This window comes from Athene noctua, chromosome 7 (assembly GCF_965140245.1).
Source record: "Athene noctua chromosome 7, bAthNoc1.hap1.1, whole genome shotgun sequence".
NCBI classification, from domain to species: Eukaryota; Metazoa; Chordata; class Aves; order Strigiformes; family Strigidae; genus Athene; species Athene noctua.
Window position 1 is genome coordinate 32,829,014 of NC_134043.1, and position 25,653 is coordinate 32,854,666.

The following is a 25,653-nucleotide window of genomic DNA, read 5'->3' on the forward strand; positions in this document are numbered from 1 at the left end:
TATTTGACGGCTTGAAGACTCTCTCTGACAGATCTTCAGAAATACCTTTATCAAACTAATTCCAATGGAAATCAGAAATTCTAACTGGTTCCCCCCCGACCTATCTTCTTACAAAGTTTACTATTTAAAAATTACACTTAAAAGGACAAACCAAACAAAAAACTTCTACAGTCAGGTTAGTAACATACCAAAATATAGAAAGATCTGATGTTTCAACCAACATCTCCACCAAAGAATCTACCATTTTTGTGTGGAAAATGATTGTGTTCATCATTTTTCCTAGCTCTCTATGGTCTGCAAGACTAAGTGAAGCTTTAGAAACACTGGTGTAGGCCTGGAAAGACACAAGAAAAAAAATGTATGTTATATTCACAGCTGCTTTTTTGCAAATTCCATTGCTATTGCCCAGTACAAATGTTACAATACTGATTATGCTACGCACAGGACACCGGTGTACTTAAAGACCGTGGATAGATTATCTTTCCACTATAGCTTAAGAAAAGCAAACTGCCTTTCAATCAAGTCTCCAAAAGTCATTTGAATACACCACCAATTCACACATAAACTGTAGGAAAAAACCACTGAAAATGTGCATTTGTGAGTCTCCACTTCAACAATCAAGTTTTACAAAGCAATAAAAAGAATGTGTATTTTGAAAATACAAAAATAATGTGCCTGACTAATCTTGAGACAATTGATTTACAGTCTAAACAGTACTGCCCCCTTTATTAAGTGAAATGAAGATACCTCTACCGCAGTGCACAGGAGTGATCTCACCGAGCATTATTTTCTCACCGCACAGTCTCTACCTTGCCTTGGCTGGGTGGCTGAATCACACTCCATGCAGTGCACAGCTGCCAAACTGCTCATCCTCAACACATTCTATTTCTGAACTGTTATAAACACCCCAGAGAATGATTTGGAAAAAGCATGCAATGCAAAGTTACATCAAAACGTAGCAAATTATCTGCTTACGTATTTGTTTAAGAGTAGGTTATTCTTAGATAGCCTGTCATCCACTTACAGTGTGAGAATAATCTAGAAGAGCAGTAATTTATTAAACATTTTGGTTTTAAGTTAGTAAAGTGTCACACATATTTACAAAGTCTTACCTGCAATCTAAACCAATCTAATCTCATTCCTCTGAAGTCAAATACCTCTCCATCCTCAACTGTATCAAGGAAAAATATAGAACATAAAACCTTTAGGAAAACAACTACAAATTCAGATATACTACATAACAGACCTTCTACAACAACCCAAAGTAATGAAGAATTACTTGGGTACTGAACCTCATGGTTTTTACGTAAGAATTTCAATCCAGCACAGCTACACTAATGGGAATTAAAATAACTAAACAAAATCACGTGTAACATGCTTTCTAAATTAAAAGGTAGGAATACTTCCCAATAGCATCCTTCAAAAGCTCTATCTGTATAGAACTGCCCTGGAAAAAGGACACACAACAAGAAGCAGATACCATAATGAAAGAGAAACAAGGCTACAAGTTCAGTTTATGCAAGTTATCTGTTTCTACTGCTGGCATGAAAAAAAAAAGCGATAAAGCTTTCCAGAGGATTCTGCCATTCTGTTACTGTCCTCCCAAGTCCAGTTAAACTTACCTTGTTTCACACTTAGTGAAGTCATTGTGTTTACAAAAGACGACATGATGATTGATTCATCCTCTGGGCATACTGAAAGATTCTAAAATAAACGTTGCGGCTATTATTATTTCGAACTTGGTTTATGAAACAATGTCAATACCCATGCCCAATTTATCAGCTATATTCTGAAACGTACAAAAATTTACACAAGGTAACTTAATCAACGGAGTATTTCAAATAAAGTTATTTAACAGCTTTCCCTTTTTAATTCACTGGTTCATGACAAATACCTGGAAAAGCTTGCTTCCAAACCAATGTCTGCTCAAAGCAGAAAAATCTGTCAGTAAACATGCCCATGCATTTCCAGGCTGCAGACATTTACGAAATGGACACCAAATATTTTCCTGCTATATACCAGACACCAAACATTTTTCTGACCTCTAGAAGCGCCTGATCTGTCTGCAAATAAAATGTGACCATGGTGGGAAATAACAGAGACCATATCAGCATCTCTTTGCTTCCCACAAACCCTCTCTCAACAGTTTTTAACTAGCATTGACTTCAATGATTGATATCACCTGAAAGATGGGCTATCAAGTTTTCAAATTTTTAAAAATGCAACAGTTCATGAAAAAGCAGTTTCAATAACTGATAAGATAGTATTTCTATTAAATAATACAATACAGAAGTTTCTCATAATTCCAGTTATGACTGATACTTTAATCTGAAGACTGAAAAAAATCCAAATTATAACTCAATCATTTGTCTGGTCTTGTGCTTGACGTCTGTTATTAATTACAACTAAAATCAAGCCAATTTTTTTCCTTATTCCAGTTTGATCCTAAGAATTATCCTATCTAAATACATAACACTTGTGCCACTTGTACAACATTTAGAAGTCATTTCCTAAATCTAGGAAATACTTTTCCAGGAATTGATGACAAATATAAAAAATATTTAATTCTGTAACTCTAAAAAAAGCTGTTAACAAATAAGTATATAGAGTTATAAGCAAAAAAGTCCCAAATACAGCTATTTTGGTATTGAAAGTAAACCCAAGGATTCAGCCACATTTAGTAATTGAAACAGTGATACAAACTGGTATTCAAACTGCTTAAATAGTTCTTTTAAATAAACAGTAGAACATGCAAGTTCCACCTTCTGGTAACTGATGTAATTCTTGAAGTGTGAAATTAATTTTGGAACACAAGAAAACTTAAGAGTACAAACTTGTCAAGTTTGAGTAGCTGACCTAGTCACAAAATTTGGGCTCCATCTAGTGGTCGCTAGGGAATAAAACCACAACAGTTCAGCAAGGTTCTAATTTCTGTCAGGCTAAGTAAGGAAGTTTCCACAACGCTTCTACAGTGGCAGTACCTGTTTCATTGCCTCTAAACATAACAGTGCTTAGTAACATTTAAGTATTAATACAGCAACCAAAAATACAACTCTAAATCTCAGAATTAAGCAGTAAGTTAATTTGCCTTATTCTGTAATGTTCATCAAAATCTACAAACCAGGAAGCCATTTAGGACAAAAAGCCCTTTTTAAAGTTTGCATTTGAGAAATCCAAAACTAGAGTCTTGCCATACCTGAACAAGCTCATTTAAAACCACTGCATCAAAGCCAGAGAGATACTGTACGTAGTATCTCTGCATCACTGGTCCGTATTTTCGCACATGTGCTCTGAGCTCCTCCATGTAGAATATTAGCTCGGCTATGTGTCTAGGCAAGAAGACAAGGAAAAGCTTACAAATACAAAACTCTCAAAATATTAAAACCAATTTCTGTCAGTGGAATGCTTCTCAAGGGAATTTCCTCCCACACCTTGCTCTTAAAACTACTATTAATAGGTAATTTCTGTATGAAAATATTTGTTTACATTGTAAAATGAGTTCACATAGGTAATTTTCTCTGCAAGGTAAAATCTACTCAACAGGAGGTAAGTTAGCAGGATACCATCACAGTAATCCTCAAAGGCTTGTACAACTATTCATTTATTTTTTTGAATAAGAAGCCCTTCTATAATGTTCAAGTTGAAAAAATGCTTTTCTCAAAAACTGGTTAAACCTGAAAAATATTATTGTAGTAACTGCTTTTCTTTATCTTTTTTAAACCATGAGGACTATTAAGTACTTCAACAGGGTGTTTCAAAGAGGCTGTGGGACTTCCACCCCTCCCTAGAACCTAAATCCAGTGAAGAAAATCCAGTATTACCCTACACCATCTCTAGAAATGACCTTGCGATTATCACTTGTTCAAATTCCTCTAGTCAATACACAGACTTTCAGTTCAATCTTGTGTTCAACAATCTTGAGAATGACTCCAAGACAACTAGTGGCCTTCTGCCTATCCACACTCATAGGATCCCATAATCTCATTTCTACCTTCTTTCTACAACACTAGTGCTGTATTACATAAATAAATCTTACCTGATTTAAAAGACAGTTTTGCTACAATACGTGAGATATTCAACAAATCAAGCTTCCCGGCACCACTGATTTGCTCAATACAAAACCAGTATCACTGAAGGCACATGATTAAGCTTTATTTTTGCTTATTCAAAGGGAAAGGCTTAAAAGTTTTATAAAAAAATTTTTATTTTATAAATAAATTTTCTGCAGAAAATCAATTTTCACTGATGTGCTTCAGTTTCTAATACTTCTAATTTTCTGTTTTGATGGGAAGCTTAATTTCCCAAGTAAATATTTTCGTAACAGTCTCAACTCTTCCCTACAGCCATTCTTTTCTGAGATTCCCTTGCCTGAAAATGCATTTTCTTTGTGAAACTCTCATAAATATTTAAGATATCACAGTAAAAATTAACATACTTATCTATGAAATCATCTGCACTCTTCTTTGGCATATTATCTGCATGTCGAAGAAGCCAAATAATTTCATCACGAGCAAAGGATAATGCCATAAATACAAAAAGTGCCTGAGAAAGAAAAATTGTTAACAAGCTTATAGATACATACAACAGTTGGACAGCCTGTGCACACTAAGAGGCAACTAGTCTCTAAAACCAAAGAATCTTAAGTAGGTTTTCTCTCAAAGTATAGGGTTTCCCCCCCCCCCCCCCCCCCCCCCCAAATAAGCTAAATGTGATACTATCTCCGAGACACACACTGTAAGATTGCATAAATGCAAACTAAGAACCATAATTACCTTTGGACCCAAAAGGCCTGGCTGATCAGACAGGACAGTAGCCAGTTCTTTGAGTGCAGAACGTAAAAACTTGCGTCTCTCTCTATGCATTGAACCGCTGCATCAAAAGAAACCAAGACATCATCTGCTGTGCTAACCACAGAACATTTGGTTTTTCCAAACATTTAAGCCCAAGCATAGGCAGTTGATATCATACTAACTTCAAAAGTTCAGTATTTTGAAGGATGCAGTTCAATTAAAATTGGCGCCCCCAACACCATATATTCCTGAAGTATGGTTAAATTTAGACCTGAAGTTCTCTGCCCCTGCTGTGATGAGCATTAGACTCCAGTAAGTGTTTCTATTTTATTGGCATTCACATTAATTAATTAGACAAAAAAAATGGAGAATAAACTAAATGCTTCCATCCTGATAATCTGAAAAATAATCTAAAACTTGGGGAGTTAGATTGATAATGACATTAAACAAAACCAGATTTAAAAAACTGACCAGTACATGAACTCATTTGAAAATGCACAACTAATTCAGCATTCAACAGATCCTGTTCAAGCATTCTTTGTAATTTTGTCAAGAACACTAACATTAAAATCTGCCAGGAAAACTCTGTAAAACACTTACGCGTGTGAAACCGCAGCTTCTTTGCACTCTCTGATGTCATTAATACGCTTGTTGTAGCTGCAAGCAAAAACCAATCCAATATGGTAATAAGCATCAGTAGCACAATTTAGGAAGAGCTGAGTGGGACTTGAAAGGAGCTGCAATGCCATAGCAAGAAGGATACAGCAAAAACCTCACACAAGTTTTACTTCCATGATTAGTGATAAATGCCAAAACTGGATACCCAAACCAAAAATACTTTCTACTGAAGTGCTCCTGGTGTTCACTGGTAGAGGTCTCAACTTAGTTTCTGAGTTTTCATACAATATATTGCAGAAATGGTGGCAGACAGATGAAATTTATCATGCAAATTCTACATTCATGACATCATTTCACTAGATAAACATTTGTGGGCAAAATCATTAATTTTCACTTTTGCCATTTTAGATACTGATTCACCTGACTTTTTCAGAACAAAGATAAAAAAAGTATGATGGTTATGAAATCAGGCTCCTTAAAGTTATGCATTACAGAAACAGTGAAGATACTAAGCAAAAACTCTGTGTACTGACTATCCTTTAGCAGAACTCACATGAAGTAGAAGTAACATTTTTACAACAGTTCTTCAAGAAATTATACATTTTTAACAGAGGTTCTGAAAAATAGAGAACCAAAACTTACCCTCGTATGTTCACAAATAAGTCTTCTGCAGCTTTGTGAATATGGAATACTTCATCTCGAAACAGGGCCAAGCAAGAGCTGCTTTGAAGTGCAAGTTTCCAAAGGTTCAAAGCTGTAGCATCACTATTTAGGATTCCATGGCACAAAATAAATCCAACTTCATAAGTTCACATTGATGTATGTCACAAACCAGATGCACAAAGACAGTAAGAGAACAGTGAGATTATACATTTTCTCTTAAATAGTTCAAACAGTTCATTAATAAACTGTTTAATGGATAACAGTTTATATACAAAAAATACTCCATACTGTCCTAGTGGAGGTATTTTTGTAACACGTAACTTAATGTTGATATACTTGGCTATTTTCATTAGAATTACTACAGCCCTCAACTTCTAGTCAGTCTGGAATAAACTGATAACAAACTCCATTCCAGCAGCATATGCTGAATTCTAACTTCACTGCATGTAAAAGCAGGATACATACAAATGAGATTTAATCAAGTTTTCTCTAGAATCTAATTTGAATACAACAGATTTTGCACAGTACAGAAAAGCAAGTAGTCTTTTAAATGTCAACTCATTTTTTTAATACAACCATGAGCTGTTTCAGAGTATTTTACTCACAAATGATCCATTTTTCCATTGCATCCAGAGAGAGGTATTCACATGGCATCTGTTGAAAAAACAGTAATCTGTGGCAAACTGATTATATAAAAGACAATATACTTAATGAGAAGTACTTTTTAGAAAAAAGGGACAAATAAAGCCTTGAACGCTGATGAATCATGGAAGACTGCTGCTGATTACTAACAGGGCAATGTTTCATCCTTTCAGAAACAGGGTTTGAACATTAAATGAGCTTCCATACCATCCAATAACTTGAACAAAACAGTGAAATAATTTTGACAGATTTCAACAAACATTGTATTTAAGAATACTCAAAAAAACAAAAGGTTTTTGATGTATACTAATCACAACCCGAGAACTTGAATTTTTTCAGGAAGATGACCATTCATATCACAACTCAGGCAGCAAATGCAAACAGTAAAAATTTTAAAGAAGTATCAGTTCTGGTTTTCAGTCTGTTGACCCACATACATCTGAGACAGTAAACAGAATTCCTTCCTTCCACACTGCAGAAGTTAACATTGCTTCCCTTCACCTTTTGATTATCAAATACTGAAAACGAAGGCATGCACTAATGTAACAGAAGCTTTAATTAATGCGAGAAAACTTTTCCCCCCCCATATTAAAGCATTCACATTTCCCAACCAGTCTACTTTGCTGATTAAAAGCCACATAAAGGTAATCAAAGAGAAAAAACAAACCCCCTACATTATTTTATGGAAAACCTTGCTTAACTTTATCATATAATGGAAATTAAAAGGCCGTACTGTGTCAGACTGTGCAGGATTAAGCATTGTACTGGGGGCACTGATGAGGCTCAGTAGTTGTGCATTTCTCCACTGGTCAGCTGAGAGATTTCTTCGAGGATAGACCATCTGGAGTGAAATCAGAGCATCTGAAAGGGACTAAAAAAGGAGTCCAATTACTAGTTTGAAGATGTCCTCAAAGCTCAGTCTTGGGTAAATAGTCAAGTTCTTCACCTCATTTCGTGAGCTGTGTACTGACACTGCCATACTCCAAGCACAAGACAATTAAGTACTATTTTGTCAGTTGTGCTGTTTTCTCAGCATTACTACTAACAGTAATCAAAACATTTTACTGAACTAGTTCTGAGATTAAAACTCACTGCATCTTGTTTATATCACATATAAAAGACTATTCCAGGCTAAGGGAAGGATGAAGAGAAGCAGGAGGACTTGATTTTATTTATTTTTTTTTTAGCGTTATAAAATTCTGAGTTCAAAATTAGAGGACATGAAAAAAAAATCAACAGGGGACAACAAAGCTGTCACGTACAACTAAAAGTTGTTAATTATTTATTCAAGCAACCCTATTATTGTGTTATTCCCTTCTCTGTCATTTCATTTAGTATGTCCTTCCCTCTTTGCTAGCAAATTGTAATTATTATGAATAGATACTGTCTACAGGAACATCTTGATAGCAGATTAAGCTTATCTGAGCAAGTGTGCTCCTAAGACTTTTCCCTGTCTTTTACATCAATACTGATGCTTGTATGAGTCCTCAGGGAGCCAGGTCTAAGTATTATAGCAGCAGAGAAGGTCACTCGGGGGGGGGCGGGGGAGTCATCTGTTGAAGGTAATTTAAAGGACTAAACAACTGTCAGGTTTACTGCAAAGCAGTGACGTGATGAAAGGACAACTTAAGTGTGCAGTTCGATGAGAGTGCAGCCTAAGTATGTGTTTCTATAGCATGGTGCCTGAAGGGACCCCTGACCCCAATTTATACCTCCAGCACAGAATAAGTAGAATAGCAAAAATTGGACTGAAAAATGGCTTTACAAAGTATTTCAAGGGAAAGGATTGGTCCACTATTAAATACAAGAGCATTAACAAAGATAATACTGAAAAGTGAAGCATCTTTGCAAGAATGTGCACAAGAAAAGATTAACTGCAAATTAGATCCTTAGCTAAATAGAAAGGAATTGTGTAGAGGAAAGTATGAAAAATTAAGATTACAGATTAGTTTGACAAATGGTAAGTATTCAAAACTATTTCACTTCAGAGTACTTAGAGAAGTAGCTGGAAAGCTCTCTGAATTTCTAGAGACTATCTTATGTAGTTTCCTTTGACAGAGTAGCAAGCCTAGTGGACAAATGTGAAGTGATAAACAGGATATACATTGACTTTGGCGAGGCTTCTGTCACTTTTCCAATGTATTCTCATATGAAAATACAGCCTACATAAATCATCACAGGACTGCAGTATGACCAGCTGTGTAAAAGTGCAAACTTAAAACCATTTGTACAGAAAAGGCTAAAGGAATTGGGTTCATTTAACTTTGTGAAGCCAACTGAGCAGGGTAGACAGTGTCAGCTTTTGACTATACAATATATTACTAACGAGGCAGTAGTGACCTCCAGGATCCTCAGTTTAAGGACAATCCAAAGCAAAAACCCTCAGGTTACAAAATAGAAAACCACATTCACCTAGGATGGTAAACCAGCAAAAACCTAGTTTCACAGAAACATTAGAACACAGACATAGCTATTCTCAGATGATCCACAACTTTTTTTTAATCACTTCTAATCCTTAGTGAATAAAATGGAACCTTACCAATGGATCTCAGCATTCCTATACTTCTATATGTTCTGTTATTTAACAGAATATCAAGCCCCACCCCCAGACATGTAGTAAAATCTCCTGTAAAATTTATACCTAATGGCCTTTGACAAAAGAAACTCTTGCATATTTACTTTTTTATCTTTGCTTCTCTCAATTAAGGTTACTGTGTGCCTGTGAAAAGTAGTTACATACTTTACTGTGAGGTACAAACTCCTCCATCATTTTCTTTAAAGGATTTTCATAATCCACAATCATCTGGCCAAGGCGTGGATATTCTCTGTCACTAAAAGCAATAACAAATAATTCACTCAGGTGTAGCTGTTACTATTATTATTATACACGTTTCTTATACAACAGATTTTTACCTTGCTCCATGTGTCATTTCATGGGCATAATTATACAATCCAATGATAGCCTTCCTTTCTTCAATTCGAGACAGCAATATCATTAGAGTTGTGTAGGTTATAATCAAGTCTAGGTAGTTCTTTGTTAAATCAAAGTTTACAGTCTAAAGATAAAAAAAGTAAATTATCATTCTAAAACTCTTAGAAACAAGCATAAAACTTTTTCCTTACCTTTCCACCATTTTTCAGCATTTTTTAAAATACAATGGATTGTCTTGAACAAAGATTTTGTTCTGGTTGCATACAGACTTTGTAAAATCTTAACTTACTCAAATACCCAGAACTGTCTGAAATCATGAAAGCAAGCATGCAAATATATCTTTCCAGGCTTAAGTGTCATAGGTTAGCTGACAGATAGGAAAACTTTTCTTGGATGTTACTAAGCAGGCAGCAACTGCCTTGCCTATGAATTACATTTTAATAAGACTTGTAATGTAAAAAGCTAGCACATAACCAGTGGCCTGGTAATATCATTCCATAGGACATATACCTGCTTCTCTTTCATACTATAAACTTGTCGGGCAAATTTAGAATGACGAGGAAAACTAGCAATGTGACATTATGACCATTAAGAAAGCAAGCTGAAATCAAGATGAAAAGGTGTTTGAAGTTTTGTTTGGGGGTTTTTCAGTGTTTAGTTGTGGTGGTTTTGGGTTTAGTTGTGCGGATTTTTTTTTTTAATCTAACACCTTTATCTACTTTAGTATTTGTTTTAGCCAACACCAGAAGTGACATCCTCATATAGCTTAGGTGGACACCTGTAACATTCCTGTCTTGAGAGTCTCACATGGTTTAAGCATACAGATGACAGTAAACCCTAAGAACCTGCAGATGCAACAAAGCAAAATTTACATAAAGATCTGTATGTCTGGTAACAGATAGTGCTGTTACTACTGTAAATCAGTAGCCTGTTTAAAATGGTCTATCTCCTTGATTACAATCTATTATAATAAGTTAGAGATCTGAGGATTACAGTGTCTATTCTTCTTGCATTTATAACTAAAGATGCCATGTCTCTTGGGCTAACATAAACAAGTTCTTCTAATTCTCCACACAGGACTCTGATTTGAATAATTTTTAAGTGGCATTTGAAAGCTGAAATCAAGAAACTTACAATATCAAAGAAGACTTGGCAAACATCAATAGTGTTCAGCAGCTCACAAACATGGTCCTTGAAAAACAAAGGATTAACTTTAGTTTAAAAAGATGGAAGTAAATCACTTTACTATGCCTAGTGATTGAGACTTTTTTTTAACAAGAGCTACAAGTTCAGCTATTTCATTATATAGTGTTATTTCATAAACAGACAGAAACCTAATATGACAGAACTAACAAATTAAGGTAATTCCTTACCTTAAATTCCATAACATCAACAAACGTGAAGTAGTATAATGCCAGGTTCTTCAGAATCTCTGATTTTTCTTTCTGGAGCTGAGCAAGCTGTTGCTACAAGAGAAACATAAACATGCACATTGTTCTTAGAAGATATTGAGAAGACTGCTGAAAAATAATACCTGTGAAGCGCAGAGTAACCACCAGGCTATGCAAAGAAGCCTTGACATGATTTTCTAAGACTGAGGTTCTGTGTGTCTCAAATACACACAGTTCTCAGAAGATCGTTTTAACAGCTGCCAACTATACTTTGAAGATAAAAGTCATATTAGTACACATTAGTACCAAAGTCATATTTTTTAGCTCAGCTAAAGATGAAAATGGGAAGTTAGGAAAACAGTGTTATCATATGTATAATTAGCAAAAGCAGAACAGTACAGTAGCACATATCAGTAAGACAAAAAAAAAAATGACGTTACTTGAGGTGGAAGAAAATAAGGTGGCAGGTTACAAACTTTACTACAGAAAAACATTATGCTTGTAAATTCTGAACTTACCAAAAAGAATATCCAGGCAAAGCCACGTTAAGCATGCAAAATAAAATGTAGATACAAACATAAAATACAGTAACGGTTCTTTGACCAGTTCCATATAAACACAATAATACATTCAAACAAAAGCAACAAAATAAAGAAACAAAAAAGAAGCAAAACACTAGCATTAGACACTGGTGGATAAAATGGAAGAGGCAAATGTGAATACAAAGGCATAAAAAAGTTCACATGGATTTTTTTAACAGACAACGAAATATAATTTCATTTCCATATTTTTCAAAATTTTCTGGAGGAACCAGACCAATCACTTAATTACAATTAAGAACACAAAAAAAGCAACTGTTACTGAACAGCCGTTCTGTTTATCTGTGTATTAGTCTCACAGCACTGCAAGAATCTAATTATTTAATTTGCAATATCCAGCTATGAATTAAGTCTCCTTCCTGATATATGAATTGAATTAAAGCAGTCATAACACTCGGTATGAAAAAGTGCCCTCCAAAAAGCTGCAAGGTTTTAAATTAAAGACTAATCAAGTTAAACAGGATTTTCTTCTCAGCAAGAGCTATCTACTATAAGAAAGATTAAACGAATCGTTTCAAATTGGTTACGTTTATTTTCATGAGAGGTTAGAACTTAATACACTTCTTCATCTCCCTCTCTTTATAAAGCTGTGCTCTGTGTTCTCAGTTTTATGTGAAGCACTAAAATTCCTCTAAATTAAAAAAATAAGACTGCCTGGACCACTACTGCATATCATATGTAAGATAATTTTTGCTTCTTTCACCTAAATTTTTAGCAGCAATTATGATTTTTAGAAGTCTTGAGCCACAGGACTTCCATTATAGACAAGGAGGACAGGCATATATAGAGATATGAGCAAACTGGAATGGCTCCATTATAAAATACTCCTACCTACTCTTAAATCAGTGCAAAGGATTTAACTTTGAAGGCCTGGGTTTGAATGACTGCCCTATATAATAGTTAAGTTTCTTTCACATAGTCGTCAGCTGGGACTTAAATGAAAAATGGATGCAAGTACGTGTGTTTGTATTTTATAACTTCTGACAATCTCATGCACTAGGAAATAGGTTACTTCCATTTAAACTGGCACAGTATAAAAATCTGCCTTCAAACGTAAATTCTATTAATTGCATTTTGATCCTCGTATGAGTTTGCTACTACCTTGCCCAGCACACTACTTAAACTGCCTTGTGCTAGGAGGACGAAGCATCCAGCACCATCACGTGCAGAGCTTGGAGCTCCTGCAGGTCTGCACAGCTCCAGAACACCTTTGGGCCCAGCCGCACCTATTCTTGGGACATCCCCAGAGGAAGGAGCACTTTGTATTTTCAGGGCTGCTTTGACAGTCAACCGTTCTTACACAATGAACGTTCATCACCCAAGACGCTTTGTTTTAATCTTCACCCTAACTCTGTTGTTTAAACTATTTCTTACCAGCTTTTTTAAAACACCAAGCAGAAATAGGGCTTGCTTCTGTGCAACTAACACAAGCATGAATTGGATGAATTTGAAGACTTGTTTCACAATTTTTCAAGAACAGACTACATTCTATTGTTCAGAAATAAGAATACTTCTAATGCAGAAAGACTACAAAACCAAAACTTGCACTACAGCTGCACATATGCCTTAACAACTTTTCCCTACTGCAATCCTAACTCACACCAAACAAGGTACAATGCTAAGGGAGACTATCAAGATTATAGGTTGTTGTACACAACACGTGTTTGGTGTAACACATAGCAACTGTGCATCCACTTCTGGGGAACATGACGATTTCAAAGCCACAATGCATCTGTGTGACAACACACGAAGGGGAGAGATATGGCAAAAAGGGAGAGGGTGCTGGGAAGTGTGCTTGTAAAAGAAATAATATTTTTTCAGAAATTCTATGAAGCCGTACGTTGAATAAGAGAGTATAGGAAGGCATTCATTACACTCAACCAAGAACTAAGGAATCACTGCTGTGCACTGTTAACTAGTTACCTGTATTCCCAGAAGTATTTATACTTAAATGATGGCAAAACTGTCATACAGAGCTACGGTGATTATTTTTTGAGCTCTGAGTGTTAAAGGTGTCAGCAAACTTTTATTTAAAATATTAATATCAAAGTAAAACAAATTCTCAACTGTAATCACTGTTAAATCAGTATGGTGCAAACAGTTCAATTCGTACAGCACAGCCTGAGCAGTGATGTCTGAAGTACAGTTTACAGCATGTAGGGTCTTGGATGTTTATTTGCATTTTTATCACTCAGGAATGTGGGTGTAGCCCTTTCACTGCAACAAAACTTTCCATTACCAATTTCCTAACAGCTGTTTAGGAATAACTGGTGCTGTATCATTTTGTATTTGGTTTGAGGCTTTTTTCCTTAGTCTGCAATTCCATTTATCAGCAAACATTTCTGTTTCCAATATTCAACAAAAGATTTAAAATAGGATAAGCTGAAGAAATAACTCTTAAAACATTACTAGCATAAAAAGATTCTTTTCACTACAGCTAACCATGCCTTCTTGATTGGTTAGACATAAGCATTTTATTTATTCTTTAAAAATTTGAAGTACAAATTATACTAACAAGGACAACAGTGTTTTTGTTGAACAAGATGAATTGGATTTAAGATATATGAAAAGCTGTAGAAATTTTAACATAATATAGCAAGATCAAAAAACTGAAATAACTTATCTGAAATAATTTATTTTGTCTATTAACAAAATATTGTATCATCAATCATATCTGAATTATTACTTCTAAATTGGGGTTTTAAATAGCAGAAAGTGAAGCTGACACTTTGACAAGTATGTTACCTACAAGAGAAGGAACTGATCTTCACCAAGTTGCCTTGTGCCTTTCTGTCTTCATATTAAACCCCCAAAAATCTTTACACAACTGATTATGTAGACAAAGAAAGTACATGAAAAGAAGTGCATTAAAAGACGTGCAAAACAAAACAGAAAGCACAAGACATTCTCACTTAAAGCCTGAATGAGCACAATAGCTGAGAGACAAGAGAGTGATGACACAGATAGCGACACATTAACAATGTGAATAAATACAAATTTAATATGAAGGCACAAGAGAAATACAAGACAACTAGAAAAGGTTGTTCAGAGAGTTTTATGTGTGGAAAACCAGAGGATAACTGTAGTTCGCTAACTGTTTTACCATATTCATTTCACCGGTAGCAGTATGTGAATAAATATCTTATTTCATCATCCAGGAATAGACAGTAGGTAGGGGAACTTTCTCCTGATATGAGTGTGGTATTTTTCCTGCAAGTATGATCATTAAACACTTGTATTTGTTTTCTACAAACCAGCACCACAGATATTACAATATCATCAAAGAAAACACCATCAACTTCATCTTTCTAGCTGGAATACAGGCCCCAAAAAACTTGTATTACCCAATTCTGACTGTTCAAATTCAGGAGATAAGGGTAAATAATCACTGTCAGTATTCTTACTATCATTTATTATGCTCACTATGCTTGCCACGTGTAGAGTCTTTAGATGAAGGTTTTTAAAATTCAACTCATTTGGACAAATTTCTGCATCTACAAATTTCATAGCAGAATGGTGGGGACAGCGAGAGAAGGATCTAATCAAATTAATAAAATGGTTTTCTTATTTCCAGTTAAAAGAAGCCTCTGAAATGACACGCTGAATATAAAAAGATGTAACAGAATATTTAATATATTTCCTAACTAATGTATTTCTGTTGCAAGATCTATTTTTGGTTTGTTATAATGTTATAACTATGCTATATATAATAGCACTAACTCTTTTGAAAAGAAAACAGCCACCCATGATCCTCCACGACTGTTACTGTCCCTGGGGCTGACCACATTATGAATAATGGCGGAGCAGCGAAGCTTCTCTTTAAAAACTGATCTACCTGGCAGTCATAAGGAACAGTTTTCCCATTCTCTCACCTCCTTTTACATAAATTCATGCAGTAATTCCTCCACTGGGTTCATTACATATTATCATATCATACAAGCTTTGGGCCACAGGTCTTGACATCTCTGAGACAACCACTTACAGAATAAAAGTCTTGTCTGTGCTACTGTATACATAAAAATATTTTGGACATATGTGTAACTGCCTGCATATTTACATTTATGTCATGAAATTATGAAAGAACTATTCATTTAAAGAGCATGAAAACTAACTTTGGAATGCCATCTCAGTAACACTACCTAACTAAAGTATGGCTTAGGTATGACTTTTTTTTGTTTCTTTGTTTTTTAATGGCCAAGCTCTTAAATTATCAATCATCAAATTAAAAGAGTTTTAATGGGTGAAGCAAACAGGTTAAGTATTACACACATGCACTCCTCTGCAGGTACTGCATACACTATTAAGCAACAAGAGCGAGCACATGACTGGTTTACCTTGGCAAGTGACTCATATGGACCGATAAGACAGCAGCATACTACAATGATTTATTACAAATAATGATAAAAATTAAATGGTATTTGGATGCTACTCAATCTCAAATTCATGCACGATCAAGGGTTAAGCCATGAATATAAACTCCACTGCTGACAGCAGTTACGATATTGAAAAAATGTGAATTACATTATGATAGTTCTGTTTGGTGAAACATTTTAGAGATTTCAGGATTTCACATTACCTTTTGTAATTGCTGTGAAAAAATGCTCACTTGCAAGTGACTGTTAGGCTGAAAAATTTACATGCTCTTTGATTATATTATAGCATAAGTAATTTTAAGCTGCGAGGTCAGTCTTACGCAGGCAACAGCTGAAGACATCAGACATGCTACTGCATACAAAATCAGAACAGTAGGTATGGTTGTATCAGCACACGGCATTAGTGGAGCAATTTCAATTCTGAATGATTTTTTAGTAACAATGTAGATAAGAATTTTATTATTTGCAGATATTTTGCAGAAATAAACTATCATTAGTATACTCTGTTCTCAAGCATAAGAAATCCCAACTGCTCGTACAAAGCTGAACAGAAACTAGTTACTCATCAGGCTGGCTTTACTCATGCACTGGGAACTCCCATAAAGTGAACTACTGCTTCAGCAGGTTCTGGAAAAATCAGTCTCATTTGTGGTCTTTTCACCACTGTAAGTTCCTTGAGCAGTAGCAGAGTTGAGCAGGTGGCTGTGCAAGAAAAGCACAGCATCCTCTCACTTGGGAAGGATTTTAGTCTTCATGTCCCGGAGGCCAGTTAGTTTTATGAAGGAATATGGGGAGCTGAATTTTTACTGCTTAAGAAATCAGTAAGTTACTTGAAAAACCAAGTCTCCCTCCCGCACAAGAGATACAGCATTGCAGAAAGCTGGAAAATAATATTACTCTTAAGAAGCCAGCTGCCATGTGTTAATTACCATACAATTTCCTCAAAAATAAATGACTTTTAACTTTCTTAGTGAAAAAGGATTACCAATACATGAGGCAGCATGGCTGTCTCCCCAAAGTTATTTTTCCTCAGAAACAAATTCCTACATTATCTTCACTAGCACTGTGAAAATTACAATATTAAAAGGTTCATTAGAAACAAATAAACAAAATACATTTTCCTTTAGGCACTGTACCCCTTGAAGGGGCTGAAAGAAGTACATTGAAAAGCAAATAATTATCTGTATTTGGTTAAGTACTTTGAAAAAGACTAATAATTGGAAGCACCTATGACAAATTAAAAATCAAGGTTGGTTATAAAGTGTCTATTTCTGTAACTTTATTATAGAAGAAAGCATTCAATAAAATCATGCATTCGCATCTCCTAATAAGCTCTGGCCAAGGAGGTCCAGCCACTCTCTGCCCATACCACCTCTCCCACATCCAGCTAAACTTGCTGTGCAACCAACTCACTATGAAGAGAAACTGTGAAAGACACAGTAAGCAGACCAAACATACATACTGGGATCTAACAGGGAAAAGCCAACACAGCTATGGAGAAAAATGAAATAAAATGAAAAGTGAACGAATTCATATCTCCAGGTCCTAATCCAGGCAGGCGGGAAATGCTCACACTGCTTGTACCCTACTCTCATATGACCTCATTTCCAGTCCCCACCGACACAATACAGCAGAAGATTATTACAGTTAAAACAGGTAAATAAACCCTCAAAATACTATCACCAAGACATTGAATGTATAGTCAATACAAAACACAATGGAATTGATGTGAACAATACTGGGAAGATAGCTACTGAAAGATGAAGATTAACAGTATCTGGAAAATACAGACCTCTCTCCCACTAACAATACACTTACAAACTTCTGAGTGATGTTTTGCTGGTCTGCTCGCCACTAAGCAATGACTAAGCCTCAACTCCTCCAGGAAACATTTTAAAATATAGAAAGTTTTTCTACAAGGAAATTGCTGAGGAGCAATTTGAGTAAAAAAAACCCCATATGTTCAAGAAGGAAGGCAGATATTCTCACTACTTCCCATATGTGGTGTTTTGGAAAGCAGAAAGGCGGCTAGCTCCATCACACACAGAGCTTTACCTATCAGGCAGCAGATTTTTCAGATCCTACCCACAATCTACACAAAATCTACGTATTTTCTCCCTGCACATCCAGTTCCCCATCATGAAGTATTTTATTCTAGTTTTACAATGGCATTAAATGTTAGCATTGACCGAGAAGAAAGTAATTTTTAGGTCCTGCTACATTTCTTTGAAGTTTGGTATGTTCTCTTTTGATTTCTCTGGTGAGAGCCTTGCTGGTACACCTTATATGAGGTCTAAAAGACCTTAGGAAAAATCAGGCTGCTTCTGCATGCCTTTGGAGCTTTTCTTCTGAAGCTAGGCAAGAAAATTCAGTAAAAATAAATGTTACCCTGAGTCAATTCTAGCATAATCAGATCACAGACCTGACCAAGAACGATGGTGCTATAAAGCTTTTGCGAAGGCTTCTCCAGCTTAGAAGCCTTTTTCAAAACAAAGCTCTAGTCAAGTTAAAATAAATACAAATACTAACACTTCCCAAACATGGAAAATAGGTACTTTTAATCATTATATAGTTTCTTTTTCAAATAGGACCAAAATGTTTGTTTCTCACTTTCTGAATCCTTCGATTTTTTTGTTCACATACATTCCCTGCTTTGCAGGTATTTCATACATTATTAAGCAATACAACACTGCTGGGCAACATCATTCACAATTGATTTAAGAGCAGAGTCTTCAAACTGCACATTTTCAAGGTTATATGGTTCACGATGGTATTGGAGAAGAAAGGGCAAGTGTGGGAGATCACAGGGACTGCCCTCAGACAACAGGAGAGAGTGAGTTGTGAACTGATGAGGTCCAGAGTTACTTATCATCGATCCTTTAGAAGATGAACTACTCCATTTTATTTTTCAGCCTGCTCAGCAAAGATTCATCAAGCACTTAATTGTTTGTACTGCTCATAAACTTTCACTCTTGGTACAATTTGAAAATCAGCGATTGTCAGACATCGCTCTAGTCTGACTCAGCGTATCAAACACTGAGCGAGGAACAAAACCACCAGTTGTATTTTTTGTGAATAAAGATGTAAAAGCTATCGACAGCAAACATAACAGTCACTTATTTCAAAAGAATACAAATAGAGGCTTTTCAAGATCATCTGATTACAGGAGACACTGCTCATACTCTTCAATAAAGTATGTTGTTCACCTGAGAAACAAAACTGTAAATGATGGTACCTGAGAAAAAAATGAATGAACAGCTTAAAATAGATAAAAAAAAAACCAACAAGCAGACAGAGCAGGCACTACCTATTCTCTAAGTGAATGCAAGCTTGTTTGGCAGCATCACCTACTGACATGTCAATAGGTACTAACTCTACAGATACACACTGCTAAGCAATGGCAGCTGTTGCAGTTGAACATAAAAAATCCAAAACCCCTACATGAAAGGCTGTCCTGGAATTTTCACTGCAAGGAAGAAGCACAGGTTATGATTTCTCAACTATTCCTCTCCAATGTGTCCCTGTTCCAACAAGCTTCTTGCCCTTTCAAATCTCTGATCACCCGTTTCCCTACTGAAGAAACTTACTGGTGTGCCCTCCTAAGACATGGTGAGCTGGCTGTAGGCCAGCAGGAGGAGGGAGACAAAGTAAGAACAAGGAGAGGAACATCCTCTTGACCAGGAGCTAGACACTTACACCTTTCTGAAGCTAAGTTTTATACACAAAGACTTATATCAAACCAGAACTTTCTCTGCACATGGCTTTTGTCTCATTAGTTACCTGTTACAGGTAAAGTTTTCTTTTCGGAGATACAACACTACAGGAAAACATCTGTGAAACTAAGACAAGCAAACTGTTGCTGGCTCTGACCACAGGGGGGGAAACCCCAGCTGCCTATTAACAGAACTCACAATCCCTACTTTAAACTGTGCTCATTCATAAGGAGAGTAGACTTTCGATAACTGTGCTTAATAAACACAGGTCTGCCTAGCACATGGTAAACAAATACAAGGCAGTGACAAAACATTATGAGCACGTCCTAGTTTAGAAACTGTGATTGTCAAAATATATCAAGTTAACTTTGATCTCTTTCCATAAACTTCACAGCACCAAATCCTTAAATATCTATCATTAGTTAAGCTTCAAATTCAGTCAACTACAGGAAGACATACAGAGCATACATGCAAGCACATAAAAAAAATTCTATGTACATAATCTTTCAATAGTAGATCTGCCACTGAAGTTTAGCAAATATAGAAGCATTTACCAAACATGGTTTAAAGGGTTTACTATTTTTAAATATATTTAATAAATAATTTACCGTATTTGTTACCAACACAATCAATACAAAGATGAGCAGTATTCAATACAAAACATGTACAAGTTTTAAAGTAAGAAAGTACATCGTTACTGAAATTATTTCCTCCATAAGGGAAAGTTTTTCTTTCTTTTGTTTTTTCATTGGCATTACGGGAGACATTACATAGAAATTTTAGACAGCACCGGAAAAGAAACTAATTATTCCCACTGCTATTACCACTACCATTCTGCAGAAACCTGAATGCTTAAAGCAAGCCTTAACCTCTGAAGCACACATGCAAGTAGCATGCAGGGAACATGCAAACCCAACACCTACCTCCACCTTCCTCCTTTTGAAAGGAATATAAGCAGGTAAACCAAAAATCTTTCCCTTGACTTTCAAATTGAAACAGAGAGACAAGTGTACATCACCTGCCAAAACACCTACCTGTAATCCACTAATCGTAATTATCTCTTGAAGGCCACAAAGTCAAATTTAGCAATACTGGATCACTGAGGTGAAAAATAATTTCCTACTGCAACTGAACTCACTAGATCTTAAGAGGAAACATTTATATTTCCATATTTTTGTACTTCACGAGGTTTTGCCTTACATACTAAAGCATTCTTTATTCCCACAGTGAGTGACCCCATAGGCAAGGGCACCCATAAGGTACAAGCACTTATAAAGTACAAACACATTTTCTCACTTTACAATCAAGTGCCTTTTATTGATCTCCTGGTCGGGTCTCAAATCAAATATAGTTATGCAATATCCATTTTCTGCAATCAGTCTGGTCATCAAGAATTTCTCCTATCCAAGGCATGATTTTTTCGAGGATTACCTCCCATTGACAATTCTTGGAAAAAGAATGGAATAGAGTAGGCAAAAAGAAAACCAGAAAGTGTCTACCCTAACAAGACCAAGCCAGAAACATGGTATAATACTCTCTGTTTGAAGACAGTTCTTTTTAAAGTTATCCTGTCAGACATATGAATCAACAACTATATTCCAACTGCAACTGTCAGCATCAGATGCTTTGTAAGAACACATAAAACCTCACAGATCTGAGCAACAAGTGCTGAAGGGTATTGAGAAAAATACTTATATAATCATTTGGTTACTTACATTGTTGTTGCGTGTTTCTACTGCTGGAAACTTCCTGACTATGAATTTGACAGCAGATTCCAGGTTTTTGTCAATAAGATAGGATGGTTTGGCTTTAGGGTCACCACATGCCTATAAAAAAATACAATAAAAAATGAAGTAAAAACACAATCATCCATCTAAAGCTAAGTGATAGTTGCAAATCTGAAGACAAACTAGGAAGATTCTTTTTTTGTTTATTTTGGTTTTAGTGAGCAGGTGATAAAATGAAAGGCAAAGTGCAGGGACTGTCACAGCTGAAATATGCAATGGGAAACAGTACAGAGATGCTCTTCTACTGGAAAAGATGCATGGAAGTATCAAAGCAGTTAGTGCAGAACAGCAGTGAGGAAAAAAACTCAATCCTAAAAGAAGGAGAAAAAAAAAAATGTTTCCTTTTAATGCTATTCCTGGTTTGAGGTAGTGTTGTATTCATCTGGAGTTAATAAACTGTTAGAAAACTCAATCATGTAATCATCTGTGGAGGACAGTGCTGGGCATGTTAAATGATTAAACTATGCTTTGTGAAACAAAACTAAAAGCCCCACCACCAATCTGCATTTAATTTTTCTTCAAATTGTTAACTGCAAGACAATTTTCCACCCCACAATAAAGCCACCAGTACTTGCCTAAAGTATCCTATTTACTTAAATTAAGAACTCAAGTTTTGCTCATTTTCTTTACTCCTACAGTAGCATAGGCTGTGCTTTAAAAGCAGCAATCAAGAAATTTCATTAAATTTTTATGTGAACAGAAGTCGCAACTAAGTGTCAGGTCTCTTAAATAACTTAAATAGACATACCAGAACAGCTTCTGTGGACAAACGACTGCCAAAGCACCTACTTTTGCCAGCTACAGTGCATGCTGTCAGACACACAACTACTTCTCAACTACTCTGACTAGCGAGCCATGCTATGTCATTTAGTTTGGAGAAACATACTAAAAGCAGCGTTACTTACATGACAAAATTTGTGCTCAAACTGTATTTTCTCTCAAATATTCATTTAGTTTTATAGTCCTTGTAGGGATTTGCAAAGGAGTTTCGTGTCTCATGCAAAACTAAATTACATGCTAGGCGTTTGTACGCAACATAGTGAACTCGAATGACAGCTCATTTAGTAACTTTTCCACATTGATTTCTATGACCGAGTTGTGGACTGTAGAGACAGAAGTCATGGAGTATGAGACCGATTCTGAAAGCGGGCAAGCGGGCAAAGGGAAGGTGAAAAGCTTTGCAAACCTTCCAAACTTGTCCTTGCTGGGAAAGCAGTGTAATAAAAAGAGAGAAAAAATACATATGAACAAATTACTCTTTAAATTCTAACATATGTTACATTTAAGTGAACTAATATACTATTACCTACATCCAAGAGAATATTACGACCATCTGTTACTCTAGGCAGCATACCTTCTACTGGATGGTGAATATTCTAATAACTCGCAAACAACTTAACAAGTACTTATTAGATTTTACTAGTGTGCAAAGTGCTGCATATATCATGAGACATGTAACTTCTAATAGTATTTCCAAACTGAATTCAGGTAGGGAGAGAAAAAAGGAGTTAAACATCACATGCAACTACAGGGGAAAAAAGGAGAGAAACTCAGTGAAGTTTTACATACCTGAAAAAGAAACGGTAGCCAAGAAAAAAAACAAAAGAGTCATTATTGTAAGTTTCTAAAACTCCTACCAGCAGTACATGACCATCATGACATACTACTCTAATACCAAAAGTCTCACATTTGCTATTTTCCCACAAAATTACTAAATTATTAAAAAATAATATCTATAATACTACAAGAGGAATTTATAACGAAAATAAATTCAGCAACATCCAAAGCATCAGTTAGATATTAAAGTGGCTTTGATATTCTTACAACAGCAAACAACATGTGCCACAGAAGATCTATTCTGTACACACTTTAAAGTCTTTACACAATTTCAAAGGTCATCATTATACTGTAAATAGGTCTCAAAAGATTAAACAATGCACACTTCAAATTTACGAAGTTTTAATTAACTATATCTATTAACTATTTGTCAGAATTGTGTCAGATATTTCAATTTGCTGTCCTTGCCACACATTATATAACTTTCACTACTAAAGGAATTACAAACTAAGAAAACAGCTTAATAGACAACATATATTTGTGACTTGTTAAATTCCAGTGTGGTTGCTGTTATACAGGAGACGAGAAACCTGCCACGGTTGACTTCCTAAATTTGTTGTCTGAATTCCAACACTACTTCCACATACACTCCTGAGTTTTCCTAGCAACAGATGTTTTTCCTCCTATAAATCAGCTCTCTGAAATGCTTGCTAAAAGTTATGTTCTACACAAGCCCTTACACATAGATCATTCACACGGAAGCAGACATCTGAAAACACTGTGCACATCCTCACTCAGCTTCAGGAACTTTGTTCCCAGAGATGACAACTACTACCCTCAGTCTAACTGGTTTTGCTCCTTCCCATCGTTTGTTTGCTAACATCACACTTAAAGCAACTGTAATTCTTCCTACTAATAAACTACACAAGACTGATCCATAGATAAGAAAGAAAATTGCTGCAAGATATAAAAGGTTAAAGGTATCCTTCATATATTTAAAAATTCCAGCTTCTAAAAAGCTGTACAAGCCTACCTACGTGGACTGAATAGAAAGAGGACAACAGACCACTGAATGAGTGGGTCAATGCATTTTCCTTCCCTCTCTCAAATATTCCCCAGCAGTTCAGCTCTCTTAAGAGCTGCTATTATTTGATTACTAGCTGTTGTTGCATCAATACAGTTTTCAGCCATATTGTTACCTGCATTCAGCATCACATGTAAAACAGAGGCTAAGTCTCTCCTAAAACAGCAAACAGACTTATGAAGCTCAAGCTCACTGCAGTTTACTCTAGAGAGCATAAAAGAATGAAAATACAAACCCCAATTCTAGCACTTTCGCACAAGTGTGAAAGTGTGATAAGGCACATAACCACAATTTTGCATTGTAGAAAGAACAAAGACATTGAGGGCAATGGTCTTAGAATATATATAAAAAAAGGTAGCTTTTGCTTTTCATAGCTGTATTAGTCAATACAAAATCCTTTGTCAGCACTGTACCAGACAGGAACATCATGGTACAACAAAGATCACCTCGCCATATACAGTGTTCTAGCACTCAGAATTTTGAGAATTAGCCAAATGCAGTAGCCCTTTCTCAATCAGCCCCAGACATCACTTTTTCTCCTAGTGAGCTACAATAACCTTTCTTAATTTCTTATATTTAAAAAAAAACAAACAAAAACAACCCCCAAACCACAGAATGGCTACATTTTTTGAGCATTAAAAAGAAAAAAATTCAAGAATTAAAAATTTTCTTGCTAGTGCAGCATTCATGGAATACAACTCTGAAGCCAAGGGATTCCAGCTGCTTCAGCCCGAAATATTATACTGAAAGAATCTCCCAGCAGTCATCTCTAAATTCCTTTGTACATTACTAAACAGCTGTCAAGCAGCTATGCTGAAAAAAGATGATGCCAAGCTAACGTTAGAGACTAATCTAAGCAATTAAAAAATAAATAAAAAGGACTCAGACACTGGATTTCGATCAAGTTACACAGCATTTCTTTCCACAGCACTTCAGAACGGACCTGCTATGATAAGCTCTCAACTAAGTGTAGATATTTTCATTATTTGATTCTGTGCATCCAATTCTTACCAAGGACAATATGATTTCTATAGCTAAGAGATTCATTCTTCAGAATACTCATTTGCTATCATATGCACAGGTCATCAAACTTCAGAGAGATCAGACTACATGTACTAGATTATTATTAAACAGACTACATGTACTAGAAAACTAGATTATTACTAAACAAAATTCAGACTATTCTTTGATGCCATTAGGTTCTCCTATACTGTTTTCACTTGAAAATGAAGAATACTGTATAGCCTCACTTTCTAGGTTGTACTCATTCAGAAGCAGCCAACAAGAAAACATTCAACAACAAAAACATGCTTAAGGTCTACATTTAAGATAAGTAGCCTCTAAAGAAGAACACAGAATCCAGTACGACTGCTTTTGGCCCAGAATAAATCAACATTAATAGAAACAGCAAAGAGACCTTTTGCCCCAATACAGTTACAGCTATCAAGGCAAAAATCGAAGCCTAACATTTTGTTTCCTACTCGAGGGCAGAGGATGTTGGAGG

At 35.7% G+C, this 25,653-nt stretch overlaps 1 protein-coding gene across 5 annotated transcripts in view; it reads right to left on the reverse strand.

The window, feature by feature from the left end:
• Positions 1-25,653, reverse strand: part of NCKAP1 (NCK associated protein 1) — a 60,941-nt gene that overhangs the window by 26,829 nt on the left and 8,459 nt on the right. Inside the window, exons 1-17 of one of the 5 annotated variants that reach the window (XM_074910467.1) lie at positions 22,414-22,680; positions 21,437-21,547; positions 11,477-11,544; positions 11,019-11,111; positions 10,780-10,836; positions 9,627-9,769; positions 9,454-9,544; positions 7,447-7,584; positions 6,677-6,725; positions 6,051-6,207; positions 5,391-5,447; positions 4,773-4,869; positions 4,436-4,542; positions 3,197-3,329; positions 1,623-1,704; positions 1,113-1,171; positions 189-334 (exon numbers count right to left, since the gene is read on the reverse strand). In XM_074910467.1, coding sequence (XP_074766568.1) covers positions 189-334; positions 1,113-1,171; positions 1,623-1,704; positions 3,197-3,329; positions 4,436-4,542; positions 4,773-4,869; positions 5,391-5,447; positions 6,051-6,207; positions 6,677-6,725; positions 7,447-7,584; positions 9,454-9,544; positions 9,627-9,769; positions 10,780-10,836; positions 11,019-11,111; positions 11,477-11,530 — 1,463 coding nt within the window. In that variant the 5' untranslated portion in view covers positions 11,531-11,544; positions 21,437-21,547; positions 22,414-22,680. The other 4 variants (XM_074910464.1, XM_074910463.1, XM_074910466.1 and 1 more) reach the window with 4 other exon arrangements.